General features: G+C 38.6%; 1 protein-coding gene across 7 annotated transcripts in view; it reads right to left on the bottom strand.

The window, feature by feature from the left end:
• Window positions 1-15,336, bottom strand: part of Dock10 (dedicator of cytokinesis 10) — a 195,036-nt gene that overhangs the window by 54,090 nt on the left and 125,610 nt on the right. For all 7 annotated transcript variants that reach the window (XM_005395477.2, XM_005395478.2, XM_013519950.1 and 4 more), the window contains exons 20-27: window positions 13,230-13,353; window positions 12,918-13,039; window positions 12,484-12,570; window positions 9,216-9,308; window positions 7,149-7,267; window positions 5,641-5,710; window positions 2,284-2,397; window positions 421-492 (exon numbers count right to left, since the gene is read on the bottom strand). In XM_005395477.2, coding sequence (XP_005395534.1) covers window positions 421-492; window positions 2,284-2,397; window positions 5,641-5,710; window positions 7,149-7,267; window positions 9,216-9,308; window positions 12,484-12,570; window positions 12,918-13,039; window positions 13,230-13,353 — 801 coding nt within the window. The remainder of the gene's footprint in view (window positions 1-420; window positions 493-2,283; window positions 2,398-5,640; window positions 5,711-7,148; window positions 7,268-9,215; window positions 9,309-12,483; window positions 12,571-12,917; window positions 13,040-13,229; window positions 13,354-15,336) is intronic.

Below are 15,336 nucleotides of genomic sequence, written 5' to 3'. Positions count from 1 at the left end.
GAGATACAAATAGATATAGATAACTGAGATAATTGTACTACTGATGTCTATTGGTTTATTGAGAGGAACAGTTAATGCTTAAATTTTTTGATCAATTTTGCATGCTTATATCTGGTAATCTGAACAACTAATTTAAAGACAACAATATGCAATAAAACAACCATTGGTGAATTCCTACCATCTTGTTTAGTGAAGCTTTAGAGCTATTTCTTTCCAGTAATCTCTTGCACTTCTAATTTTGTTCTGGAATCTGCTTCTGGGTGGGCTTATACTGACCTACATCATTATTTCTCCTACTGAAAAAGCAAATTAACATAAATTGCTAAGGTTTACAAAGCCAATGAAAATGGAGCTAATGAGAATGTGTTCACAGTGTAATTGTTGGATAATATTACATTACAATTTTACCTCTAATCCTACCTGAATTTTATTTGTGTCGATCAGGTGCTGTGCCATTGATTTTAGGATAATTGCAAAAAAGAACCAGGAATGCTGTTAGGAAAAAGAAAAGACAATAAAGAATTCATCATCCTATGGTACAGTAATAATAAAACTCTGTGTTTCCAATATGTAATACCACAACATTTCTATTGTAACATGTATTACTTGAAACTAATCTCATCTTTGTAAAAGCTGTAATGGTAAAAGTACATGTCAGACATTCAGTGTCTTCATTGTCTCAAAAAAGGTTCCTTTTCATCTTGGCTTTTGGTGACATCTCACAAACCTTCCTGCTGTGCTGTTGCCTCTGAATTAAGCAAGGCCTTTTCCTCCACCTCCTCCACTCCCCACTAAGATCCCCTTGTAGCCAGCTCCAGCACCTCTGACCCACTCTGGGCTCAGGTGTTGCCTTCTCCATGTGCTCCATCCTGCAACTCTATTTAACACTTTACATCTCACCCTTGGCCCTTAGCATGCCAGTTCCTCCTTCCTGCTTTGCTGATTATCTTCCAGTACTACTTCTCACCGTCTGACATACCACATAATTTATCAGCAAACTGTACCTGTAGTTTATTGTTTGTATCCCCCAGTAGAATGTAAGTGCCCTATTATGGTTTGTGTCTTGATGTTCCTCATGTGGTTGGGGGTGGGTGTGCGCTTTTGGGAAGTGGCTGAATCTAGAGTTTGTGATTAATTCATGGTCCAATGCTGGGATTAAGAGTGTGAGTGCTATACCTACTCTAGGGTGGGTAGCCTGCTTATGATATAAAGGACAGAAAGAGGCATCTCTCTCTTTCTCTCTCTATCTCTTCCTTTGCTTGCTTTTGCTGTTTTCTGCCACCATGCACTGTTGCCTTGGAGCCAGCTGATGATGGACTGAAAAGTTTACAAACTGTAGGCTAAATAAATCTTTCTTCCTTTAACTTTGGCTGTTGGGTATTTTGTCTTAGCAACATGAGAAAAGTAACTAAGTCAGTCCCTAAGGGCAGGGACTATTATTTTGTTTTCTAATATATCCTAAATGTTTGTTGCAGAGGAGGCATTTGGAATATATTTGTTGAACAAATGGGATGAATAGATATAGGTATAGGTATAGCTATAGATGATATAGATATATGGCTAATTCAAACAAATCACATGGCTTATGGCAACTTAATTTGAGTAAATTCATGTTGATGTTTATTGATCGTGGCTTCTCTTTGTAGTTGTTTACTAATTAGTTGTTCATCTGTCAAGTCACAATAGATAATTAAATTTAGCTTGGGTCCAAGTCCAAGATTCCATAATAATTTAGCAGCACTTTATAAGCTTCCCACAGTCTTTTCTTTTTGGCAGTGCTCAGGATCAAACCCAGGGCCTTGCTTATGCTGGGCAAGCACACAGTCCCTGAGCCACTCTCAGCCTTCAGCATCTTTTCTTTCTGTTACTCCATGTATTTCAGTGTTTTTTAGATGGAAAAGTGGCTGTATCTCTGCCTCCTCTCTATGACCTGTGTACTCATGAATACATCATTGATCCTTTTCTTTGTATTTTTCCTCTTATTGTGGCAAATGAGCCACCAAACTTTCTTCATGCAACACTTGACATTTTTGAATGTTTTAGATCATTTTCAATAGTCGCTCCTTCTGCCTTTTGGCCAAAACACTTAATTTGGGCCCAACTTATTTTTTTTTTCCCAGGGTCTCTTAAAATAGATTTTCCTTACTTAATGTTTTTATATGCTGTAAAATGAAGCTTATGTCAGAAATGATCTATGGAATCAATGAGTCCTGTTACCTTCTAGGAGTAAGAGAGATCCATCCTTAGACCTCACAATTAATGGACTGTCTTTAAACTGCTTACCTTTAGGACGTGCTTTACTGTTGTCGAGTCATTTGATTTCAGGAGACCAGTCACATTTTTAACCAGTTCTTCATGTATGGTTCTCTCCTTGTATGTGCTGGTCTTGAACACAAACTGAAGAAAATCCAAAAAGTGAACAAAGTTAATCACTTAAAAGAAACAAAGAGTCAGAAATTATACCACATGAATAACTGATTTCTCAAAGTTATCTTCTCATGCCAGATTTTGCCATGAAATACATGAAGGCTCAGTGATCAGGGTGGTACACGCCTGTCCCTATTGAGGACTTTGCATGAGTCGAGCCGTGCTCACCTAAGCTCTCCTTGAAACTCTTTTGTGGAAATCAAGAGAAAGAGCCAGGAAACCATTTAGCACTGTCAAGGAAACATGGAGGGCTTTGACCCACTTACTTAGGACACATTCCCCTTCTTCCTTCCACTCGTAACAGGTGGCGTGGTAGCAATTCTTCATCCTGAAAGGGTAGAGCACCCACTCAAATGGCCAAGTGTGGAAGCAGGTGCCATCCAGAGGTGAGTAGGTGTGCTCCCCACAAGCCCAGGGTCTACCATCCCACGCTTACACACCACTGTCACTACGTTCACACATGCTGGTCATCAGTAAGATAACAAACGCTGCTTACATTTGTGCCACAAAAAATTATTGGGCAATTCAGAATTGCTCAGTTGGGCTCATTCAGAATTGCTTCATGTCTTTTAAGAACATACACGTATTTTAAATATGAAATGTTTGCTACTAAATTACAATATTTTACTTGTGAGTTGGGTTTGCCTCAAGTAATTGGGAGGGAAGGCAAGCAAGACATTGGCTCAAAGCAGAGGAACATTCACTTCTGGATCTTTCACCCCTCCTTTGAACTCTGTAGCACGTTGGTACCACAGCTGGGGCTTGAGTTCTGAAAGCTCATTTCAAAAGTAAAAGACAAAGCTAATGGACACATGAAACCAGCTCAAACCCAGAGCAACACAATTCTTCCACTGTGGATTATGCCTCATGTGGAGGTGACGTCATCACCAACTATTTCATCCCATGCAGTTATTGAGACAGAGGGCATTTCAACCAGGGCTGATATATCCTTATTTAAAAAAATTGACTAGTAGAGCCTATTAGTACTACAAATAGCTGGAAACTGTGGTTTTAGTTAGATTGACTTAATACACATCTTTGAGAGAGACATGTGTGCAGTTTGGATATTGTATATGGAGTGAGTTAGCAGCATTTAGCACCACTGAACTTGAAATGGTGCTGCAATTACTTCTGAAAAAATATACATTACACTGAATATCTCATCTTTCAAGTATATCCAAGTAGGCATTGGAAGCAGCCCATCAGTTTTCACTATGTTTCTTGGTGTGGGGCTTAATGTCTACCCAGTTGTTAAAAATAATTTTTCCTACCTGGAATGAAAAATTCAGACTCTGGTCAAGGTCAGGTTGTTACCTACGTAGCATCATGGGAATCCAGTCACAGAGTCTCAGAGCGGGACCCTCATTCGTTCCATCTCATCTTTACTCACAAAGCAGGATGCTCAGGTTGAGTGAGGCTGACTGCTCAAGTTAACAATTTAACCTTTACCACAACCTGGTCTCTCCACTGCTGGTTTAGCATTCTTTCCAGAGTAAAACTCAAGGAAGTTGAAGTTTTCTTAGGAAGTGTTTGTGTTTTAGATAGTTAAATGTATTTTTTTTTAAGTATCCAAAGGAATTGCTAACAGCCTGAAATTCTATATCCAGTGACTCCAAACCACTTTTAAACAAAGTGATCAGTCTCCTATATTATAAAGTAAAATGGTCTTGTCAGGAGATTTCAGATGTTCTGGTTAAAAGTAAAGACCATGCAAAGAGGCATTTCCAAACCATCTCTCCAGTGTTATCACAGAATATCTGAGGATCTGAGGTCCTCACCAGGACCTAGCCTTGCCTCTGTCACACAGTCACAGTGCCAGAGGGTTCTTAGAGTAATTTCCAAAGATTGCACTGGGGAGGAAAAGAACACTTATACTGAAATAAGGCTGCTGATATGAGAAATGAGTTAAGGAATTATTTTTTTTCTCCATGCCTTTGGAGATTGAAATGGAAAATTGGGGAAAGTATTGAGAAAATAACTGTTTGTCAGATAACTGATGAATAGTGAAATCATCAGCACCCTATGAAAGTAAGCTATGACCCACTCTCTGCAACACATCTGTGGTTGGAACCGGCCTTTTGCAATTGAAATGTGGGTCTTATCAGGTGAAACTATCGCTCAGAAAAATCATTGTGAAGTAACTGACCAGTTTTTCGTACATAGACTACTTTAAGGAAGGGCACACACTAATGTTTGCATATTTTGGGAAGATAGCCAACACTTCTAGCAAGTAGAAAATGTATAGACGTAAGACTGCAATGAAAAAATTTTCTTACAGATGGCATCTCAGGGCTTACTGTGGAATATAATTTCTAGTTATATTCTTTTACAGGTATACTGGTAATAGTAACAATAACTACCACTACTTTAAAAGCCAAGCTTCAAGCACAATTCTTCTCTAGCTAACATTCCTAGACATCTGGAATGTATAAGTGCACACATATCCATATATATTATCAGAGTATATTCTCTTAAATTAAACAGTCCATGTCTCAAAAAGATATAATCTATGCAAATAAAAGCATAGGTCTTCTTATACAGTAATCTAAGATACTCTTATTTATTTTTGGATGGGCTCTGTCTTTTTGTTCATTGAGAGGACATTTAGGGAGGAGCTATGAAAGTGCAAGCAGCATCACAAGTTCACTGGCAGTGATTCACAGGCCAACTGGAAATGAGAATCTCCAAGTGAACACCGGACAAAGGACGTTGAAGAAGCAGTGCACACTGATGGGATGGACAAGTGGTTCATGCCAGAAGATAAAGGACTTAACATACCAGAAGCAGGTACAAATATACAGTAACTGGGAAAATGAAATAATGCCTGAGAAAAACAATAAGAAGAGCTAAGAAAACATTACGGAAGAAACAGCGCATTCAACAAGCCCATAGCAAAAGTCTTTCTTAGGGTAGCAGTTTCACAGATTTGTGATGTTGACTTCAAAGGAAAAACTCTTCAGTTTTCTCTATTCCTTTTGTGCCTCTCTCCCCATTTTAATATCATTTGCATATGTACACAGACTTTATACATTTAAGCAGTACTTCTGGCCCATTAATGCAAAGAGACAGAATGCCGCTGAGGGGGATTCTTGTTTTGACTATGGTGGACACTGTCCAGCTATGGGGAAAGGACTTCCCACTGATTGCAGACAGGAAACAAGACAAACCACATGACACAGGGGATAGGAACAAGGACTGAGAGGAGTTTCATACCTTAATGTATGCCTGGACGGAGTGGTCCAGCTGCTCCTCATGACATTTGCCCACAATGTTGGTCAGAACCCTGGAAAAGCAAAGCTGCTCAGCAGTCTTTCTGAAGAAGGCAGACTTTGTCCTTAGGTTGCTTGGTCAACCGGGCATGTAATAGTGAGCGAATGAACAAATGAATGAGCAAGTTTCCTGCTTCTCTTGCTTTCCTCACTCCCCGGCAGTGGGTCTTTACTATGTGTGATATCTGTGATGCATTTCTAACCTTAGAACTTCTAAACACTGAGCTGTAAGTGATGGCCTTTGACTACGATATCCCACTGGAGAGACTGTGCTCTAGTTGAACCTGCCAGTTACAGTCTGTTCACCTGCTGGCACTGTCTTCTTGGACAAAGAGTCACTTTAGTGTCTAATAAAAAATGAAGACTTTTAGCTTCTGATTAAAGTCCTAATTTATTTTAAAGGGGCTTGCTTTCCAACCTATAAGCATAATACATAGTTTTGGGAAAAGGCTGAATGGCTGAAATGTAGTTTTCTTTCTTTTTTCGAGACAAAAGTTTTCCTAAGTTGCCAAGCTGATTTCAAACTTGTTTTTAATTTGTGTCCAGAACTGGCTTTGAAACTGTTAGAGACACTTTAATTTTCCAGAACTTCAGGTCTCTACTTTAAAAACTAGATTAAAAACTCTAATTTGGGAAAGACAATGTGCCTCTAAGAAGATGTTATATCTCTTTCAAGGTTGATAGGAATAGTTTTTCCAGAATGCAAAGACTAACTTTCAAAAATTACCAACAGGGACATGCAAGTAACTTATTAACTCAAGACACTACCTCTATAATGGGAAATTATGATTCCATCACTACCTACATGAGTGATTTGATTAGTACAATCAAATTTAAAATGAAAATAGTTAATAAAATGCTTATTATTTTTTTAAAAGTTCATATGAGTATGTGAACTGATACAGCTACTGGTACACTTTACTGCAGCATTTATGGGGTTGATTCCTAATAGCCCCACCCTGGAAACAATCCAGATGCCTTCCAACAAATGAACTGTTAAGCATACTAAGATATGTTCACATCAGAGAATAATATTTAGCAAGGAATAAATTATTGATAGATGAGCAACTGGGATGCATCTTTGGAGGATTATGATGAACGTCACAACCAATAGCAAAAGATTACATACTGTGTAGCCCCATATCTGTATTTCCCCAGGGGGGAACAGGGCAAATCATATACCAGTTATCTTCATATTATCTCTTTCAATTACATGTTTCAAAAGAAATTTCTTTTAAAACACAAAGTAAAAGACGTCTAACATTTTACTAATGATGATAATAGGTCATTAGAAGGTAAAAATTTAAAAGTGATAAATACTTAAGTTTGAGACAAATATTCAAATGAATTATAAACCTATACTAGTACATGACTATTGAGTTGAAATCAAGTAATCAAGAGTGTATGCAGGCAAGATATAAAATCGCTTCTCCCAGGGTTGTGTTATGATACCTGGTGACGGTTGCACTTATTTCATCTTCCTCATTTTGTACCAAAACTTTGAAGAGCTGGTTCAAGATTATAGGCAGAAAACTCATGATTGCATGAATCTTGTCCACGTTCAACAAATTCTGTAGTGAATTGGCAGAAAAAAAAGATATCTATTAAATTTAATGTATGTCCTGGATTGAAGTCTTGAATTTAAGAACTGAAATAAAATTTTCAGAAAACACAGAAGGAAAATTTTGGACATTGATCTAGGCAAAGATTTCTTTTTTTGTATATGACCCTAAAAATACAGGCAACAAAGTGAAAATAGACCATGTCACATTAGAAAGCTTCTGCAAAACCAAGGGAACAATATACAAAGTTAGAGACAATTTATGATGTGGAAGAACATATTTACAAAGTATTTATCTATCAGTGGATCTATATCTAAAATATATAAGTCACTCCAACAACTCCATAGAAAATAAACAGACAACCCAATTAAAAAGTAGGTTAAAAATCTAAGTAGCTATTTCCAAAACAAAAAACCCAGAAATGTTAAACAGGTAAAGAATAAATTATTTAATATAATTAATCGTCAGAGAAATGCAAATTAAAACCACAGTGAGATTATCACTTCATTCTTGTTAGAATGGCTATTATTAGCCAGCCATGGTGGTGCAAGTCTATAATCCCAGCACTCAGGAGGCTGAGGTAGGAGGATTGCAGTGAGTTCAAGGCTAGCCTGGGCTACATAAGTGAGCTCAATGCCAGCCTGTACTACATAGTGAGACCCCATCTCAAAACAAACAACAACACAACATAAAACAGAAAACCAAAAATCAAAACAAAACCAAAAAATACTGAAAACCAGAATGGCTATTATTATAAGACAAAGCCAGGCATGGTGCTGTACATCTGTAATCTCAGCTCCCTGGGAGGATGAGGACAGAGAATCATAAGTTGTAGCCCAACCTGGACAATTTAGAAATTTAGGAAGTTGTCTCAAAAATAAAATAAAAAAGTAGCTCAGTGTGAAGGCTCTGGTTTCTATCCATTTTACAGAAAAAAAAAAAAAAAGAAGACAAGTATCGTTGGAGATGTGGAGGAGAAGGAGCCTTTGCACAGTGCTGGTGGGAATTTAAATTAATTCAACCATTACAGAAAACAGCATCGGAGGTCCCTCAAAAAATTTAAAATAAAATATCACATGATCAAAGTCCATTACTGTGCATATATCCAAAGGATATGAAATCAGGACCTCAAAAATATCTCTGCACTGTTATTCATAATAGTCAATATATGGAATCAACTTACGCACCCATCACTGGATGGAGGGATGAGAAAATGTAGCGTATTTACACAATAGTCCACTATTCAGTCTCAAGAAGGAAGGAAAGGGCTGGGGATATAGCTCAGTGCACAAGCACCTGCCTAGCAAGCACAAGGTCCTGAGTTCGATTCCCAGTACCAAAAAAAAAAAAAAAAAAAGGAAGGAAACATTGTTACTTGAATACCATTGGTGAACCTGGAGGATACTATGCCAGTGTGACAGGGCAGAAGCAAAAAGAAAGATACTGTGTGCTATCACACAAGAAATGGCAGCCTTTATACAGTGTATACATATTTCCAAATATCATCTTGTATATGGTAAATACATATAATTTAAATTTGTGAGATAAATAAAAAAGAAAAAATGGTAGAGCATATTTGCTGGTGTATTTTAGAACTGGAGTACAAATACCACAGCTCACCTTTATCTGCTTCCCTCTTCACTGCATTGTGTTTGACATAGGGGCCTACAGGTAATGTGGGAAGGACTCTCCAGTCAACAGTAGTAGATTACAGTAGTAGATCCTGCTTTTCCATCATCTTTGTTTTATAAAAAAACCTGATCTCTGCTTTTTCTGGTCAACAGACACAGCTATTTAGAAATTATGAAATTCAACGCTTTACTCTCTGAATTGATACGGTATTTAAAAATCTTTAACACTAATCATGTCTTCATTTGCTACTCAGTGGGGAATGAAAGGTCTCTGTTGGTGTTTTTTTACCCTGGAGACCACTGAAACTACCTGCATGTCGTGTTACCTTACAAGAGCGGACGAAATTCGAGGTAGGTGACTGAGACATGTCTTTCTCTCTCTTTTGGCACTGTTGGAAAAACGCGTTCACGTGTGGATCCTGCAACAGCAAAGGAAGCATTTGTTTCTGATGACACACAAATGGTGTTACAAATGCTCATGGTGCTGAGAGCTTCTGCAGGACTGATGCCCCCATGAAAGGACTGTACCATGAAGTCAGACACAAAGCATCCATTTTCACAGGACCTTTGGGGATGGTGAAGGCTCCCTCCACCTGACAAAGCCCACTCTCTCTCCCACTTCATTCCTATAGGTCTCCACGGCTGGAGAATTACTTCCTGCAATTGTGCTTCTTTCTCAAGTTTCCTTTGTTTATCTTCCCATTCCTGCTTCTTCCTTAGCCTTCTACCAATTTCTCTCACATGTTATTTAACACATATAGGCCATGTATTGTTTAACCTGCATAGGGATATTATTTTCAGGCTTAAAATGTCCGAGTCAGCCTGATAGTAAGAAGTCTACAAAAAAAAAAAAAAAGATTAAATGATAAAAGTAACACTTAAACTGGTTCAGGCCTATCTATAATCCCAGCACTCTGGGAGGCTGAGGGAAGAGAGTTACAGGTTTGAGCCCAGTCTGGGCAACTCAGTAATTTAGCAAGACCTTATCTCAATGTTTAAAAATAAATAAAAGCAGGATGGGAGGAAGTAAGAAGGAAAGAGAGGTGGGGATGTGGCTCAGGGTGAAGGCCCTGAGTTCAATCCTCACTACTGAAAACAAAATAAAACAAAATGACAAAACCAAAACCCAACTCTTGCCCTTGAAGACTATTTGAGAATTCTCTACATTCTGCACTGAGTTATGCAGCTAGGAAGTGAGCTAGATGGGCAGAGTGAAGATATACTCTGCATGTTTCTTTGGCATTGAACACTCTAGAAGAGCATCTGAGGCATGGATCCCAATCAGACTGGAGTGTGTGTGTGTGTGTGTGTGTGTGTGTGTGTGTGTGTGTGTGTGTATTTTCTGTTTCCTAGCTGTAGTTCTTTTCTTAAAGACAGCTGTTTCCTTTTAAATATTACTTCCTCGATTCATCCAGAGTATCATTTATTGAAAGCCGACCTTCTACCAGCCCCTGGCAGGCATTTTACTTAAGAAGGAGTGGAGAGGGCAAACCTGACCTCTTCTATGTGGCCCTTTCATTACAGCCAGGAGACAATACCACACCATGACTTCATCACAACTGATTAAACCTAGTCAAGTTCCACATCAGTTTAATCATGATTGGATAAAGGCTTTAAGCAAAAGCAGGATGACATTGAGGCACATGATGAGACAACCAAAAGCTTTGTCTGTGGGGTCAGGAAACAGGGAAGGTTTCTTGGAGGAAGTAAGAGTTGGGCAAGATTTGAAGGATATATAAACTGATGAGACCAATGAGAGGAAGAGAGGGAGAAAGGGAGAGGGCGAGGTATTGCCTTCCTGGCCAAGGAATTATTGGTATCAAAGTGATATTGGAGGAAGCAAGTCTATATGTTGTGGGTGGAGAGCACAGAGCAGAGCAGGACCTTCAGCACCTAGAAATGGAGGCAAGTTCTATGAATGTGTAGGTGGTAGACATGGATGTAGAGAAGGATGCATGGGGGTGAGTTAGAAGGAGAAGGGCTAAGCCTTACAACAAGCAACTCAGAAGAGTCTGAGATAAATAAAATAGGGTTTCCTGGACATGGGCCATTTTGTGGAACCTGACTAGGTTTAATCAGTTGCGGGTAAAGAACTGGGCAGAAGGACTAAATCGGCCTTCAAATGTCAGAGATTACTGAAATTCTAACCTAATACACATACAGTAACTGTGGTAGATTAATTAATGGTCAGCTTGAGTAAGAATGCCCATTTGATCTGAGTCATCATAGTTCTGGGTGTGGAAGACCCACTTGAAGATTGCTGCCAGAATAGCATAAAAGGAGAACAGGAGGGGAAGGTTACATGCTGCTGATTTCCTCGGAGAAGCTTTATTGCAGCTGGTCTTCCTGATAGGATCTTGGCTCTTCTCCTTGTCTGAGGAATTTGGGTCCTCTCTGCTGCCAGGATGGCTGCTGTTCTCTTCGGGGGGAGCTCTGGTGTTTGCTTTCATCTTGAATGTCGCCTCCTGGCTCTAGTGCAGATCCCTCAGCCTTCAGGCACAGATCCTTCAGGCTTTTGGCACAGCTTCTCTGGACTCTAACATCAGCCCTTGGGCTTTCGGGCTCAGACCCTTCAGTCTTCCATCATGGATTCCTCGGCCTCTTGACACGAAGACTTTGTTGTGGGCTCTATGCCCACTGAATTCATGAGGGACACTGCTGCGAGATCCAGGCCCTCAGATACATTCTCTGGGTCTCTAGCACATGGACAGATCTCTTGCACTTTTCTGCATTTGACTTTTTTGGGTGAATATTATAACATAATCCTATAAATTGTGTTACTGTATTTAATCTATTCCCTTGCAAACCGTGACTGTAACAGTAACTGTACTATTTTACTTTTCTTAGCAACCAAGTATGGGCAGGCAATAAAGGAGCATGAAACAAAAATGGGAAAGCGGATGCATATTGAACTTGAGAAAGAAGAAATACATATTAAATGTACTCTTAATAATCTGTTTTTTCATTTATAATTCATGCCAGAAAACTCTTCACCTTGTGGTGACTTGACAATAATTACATATGTACAGACAGCATATTGTTGCTGGTGAAATATTTTTCTATGTAGTTTCTCACTTTGATCTTCACTGCAACCTTAAATGGAGATAATTTATAGATACAGTTTCTTGATAAGGAAATAAGGCCCAGTAATTAATTTGTCCAGGGTCACTAAGCCAGAAATTGGTGGAATTGACTCTTGAGTGAATTTTTGCCAGTCTCACTGCTCTGAGTAGGTGCTACAAATTAGACTTCATTTCAGAGTAAATAGCCAAAGATTTTATTTTTAATATTTAACAATTTTAACATCTGGATTATCAGTGGAAGAAATTATACTGCAAAGGAAGTTTCAACATGTTAGATGCATGTCCAATATTTTGATCTGATGTTTTATGGCATCTGGGCTTATGATATTAGGAGACTCTATCTTCAGAGAGACACAAAACTATAGGCTAAGTATTTTCCTTGGTAATATTGCACCACCTGCCCTTTTGACCTCTCATGGAATGAGCAGTCTCATCTTGGGCAGGCAGCAGGAGCTCTCTTATGATTTTGTGTGTTCAAGAAGGTGCTCATATTTCAGGATGACTTACTCACCTGAGTGTTCACTGTTGATACAACAAAAGTGGCCACTTTGAAGAGCGGCTTACCACCATCGACCCATTTAATGTCACTCCCACCATGCTGCGAAAAACAATTTGTTACTGTCATTGTGACAATTTGATATTAAAAAAATGAAAGATTAGTTTATGCTACTTTTACTATTACTATAGAGATGGGAAAGGCAAGATGCAAATACATTTGGTAATACTGATAGAGGAGATCAATATAATATCAGGAATTATTTTTTGTAGTTCATTTCTAGTAGCCATAAACTAAATAACAGACTTGGAGTATCGTAGGCAAACTTCATTCAGAAGTACAATGGATGTATACACTGTAGTTTTGATTTAAGTAGCAGAGAAAGAGGATAACCTCATGCCTTTTAGCTGATGCATTTTTCCTCTTAAATCATATACATTACTTAGTACCTTTCCACTTGCAGGATCTTGAGTGCTTAAATAATTAGGAGGCAGACTTGTTGCTATTGGGATATTATACTCTTGAGAGGCAATTTGATTGTGTTTCATCAGAGGAAGCCAAGCATATCCAACTGTGCAAAGAAAAAACAGAGGAAGATTTTGGACACAAATATTCCTGGCAAAAAGTGAAAGTAAAGATATTTATGATTTTTGAACACTAAACTTCACTAAACAATTCAATAAATCAGAATTTTTAAAAATTCCTTCCACCCGGAGTCAAATGGATAACACAAAGCCACTGCAATTTCTTCCTGTCAGTACCTGATGTTTCCAGAGCCTCCTTCTTTTTGGCATTGGCTTTGGCATTGATGTCACATGTGACATGATAAAAAGAAAACAAAATATGGTGTTTCTCATGCAGTTGTGTTGGTAGCTCAATTTTCACCTGCAATGAAACAGATCCTCATTGGACTGAGATTAAAATAATTTGCCCATGATCAGCACAAGATAAAGCATAGCATTTAAAAATTTTTTAAACTAAAAATCTAGATCCACATTTGATAATATTGGATGTATTGATTTAACTCTCAATAAATATATGTGCTGCTGACAGTAATGTATAATAATTCAGAACACCTAGTGTTTCTCATTAAGATAATTTATGTTACTAGAGTAGGGACTAATCACACCCATAAATAACACACACACACACACACACACACACACACACACACATACAACTGTAGAATGTAAGAAAGACACAGATTAAGAAACTATCATTAAGGGATGTAAATTGAGTAAACTGGAAGTCCTTGTTTCCCAAAGTGTGGTCCTGAGCCCGCTGCATGAGCACTGCTTGAGAGCTCATTTGAAATGCAGAATCTCAGACACTAACACAGACATAGTGACTCAACATTTGTATTTTTTTTTTTTTTTTGCAGTACTGGGGATTGAACTCATGACCTTGTGCTTGCCAGGCAGGTGCTTATTATGCCACTGAGCTATATCCCCAGCCTCTCAACATTTGTATTTTTTTTTTTCCCCCCTCCGGTACCGGGAACCGAACCCACGACCTTGCGCTTGCCAGGCAGGCGCTTTTGCCGCTGAGCTAAATCCCCAGCCCAACATTTGTATTTTAATAAGATCCCTATGCAATTCATGTGCACACTGCTGAGAAATGTGGCAGTGGTGAGTGACCTAACTTAACAGGCAATCTATTCCTTTAACAAAAAATAGCAAAACATACAAAATATGATATTGTGGTAACTAAGAAATGAACCATTTTGTCAAAATATCATGCTGGAGCTCTACAAATAATGCCCCTAATAAATATAAATATGTGTAAAACATGAAACTGGTGTATGTTACTTTGTATTTCTGCAGAGAGATGTTTTGAAATAAATGTCTACATGTATAGTGCCTCTCAGTTTTCTAAGTACTGTCAGATAAATTGACATTTAATCCCCCACTGACCATGGCCTTGTGAAAAGGATGGTTCAGAGCTGGGACCCATCACCAGAGATGTTGGGGCTTGGGTGGGATAGTTAGAACTAGGATCTCCCAGGACAAGAAGCCACATTTTCTGATGAGCTCTTTGCCAACTCCAAGATCCCATTTGGGCAAGCTACATTCAGCCCAGTATCTGCAACCAGGTACTTCTCAGAACTGTCAAGTCAAGCAACAAGGGGATTGTCCTGCAAATTACCTACCAGCTATTTATTAGACGTCCTGTTCATATAACCAGTTTATTTTCACAATGTTTAAGAAAGGATTGAAGACAGTGGTTACCCACGTGTGGTTTTTTGAGTAGCAACATTATTGTCACTGGAAACTCGTTCAGAAACACAAATTCTCAATCCTCAACCCAGACATACTGAAGACCCAAATCTAGGGTAATCTGTGCTTCAACAAGCTTTCCAGATAATTCCGATGTGTGGATTTAAGTCTGAGAATCCCTGAATTTGGACGGTTTATAAGCTTACATATGCTTTATACAGCACATGCTAACCTAGTTACAAAAGCCAACACACATTTCAAAATACACCATAATAAACAACGCAATGGAAAGACATTTTCTTCTTTAGCTTTCATTAAGGACTCACGGGAATGCAACCAGCATGCAAGAATTCCAGTTGCATAAATGCTAACGAAAACATCTTCTCCTTAAATACTGCAAATATTTATATTTTACTCTGACAATGCCTGGGGAGAATTTATAACCATTTTTGCAGTTAAGGCAATCGTCTCTGCTGTCCTTAAGAAGATAAAGCCTTCACTTTAAACCTGGACTGAAGAGAGCACTAAGGTGTTCATACTACACAGTTCTCATGTGGAAAAGCTCGTAGTTTCCCTGAGGACTCTTGAAAGTATATGTGCTTGGAAAGGATGAAAAGCCAAAGTGAGCAATGACATGGAACCACAATTATTT

Source organism: Chinchilla lanigera, unplaced genomic scaffold (assembly GCF_000276665.1).
Source record: "Chinchilla lanigera isolate Chin_1 unplaced genomic scaffold, ChiLan1.0 scaffold00052, whole genome shotgun sequence".
Classification (NCBI taxonomy): Eukaryota; Metazoa; Chordata; class Mammalia; order Rodentia; family Chinchillidae; genus Chinchilla; species Chinchilla lanigera.
The sequence above is the reverse complement of the archived record's forward strand: the minus strand, read 5'-3'. Positions and strand labels throughout refer to the sequence as shown.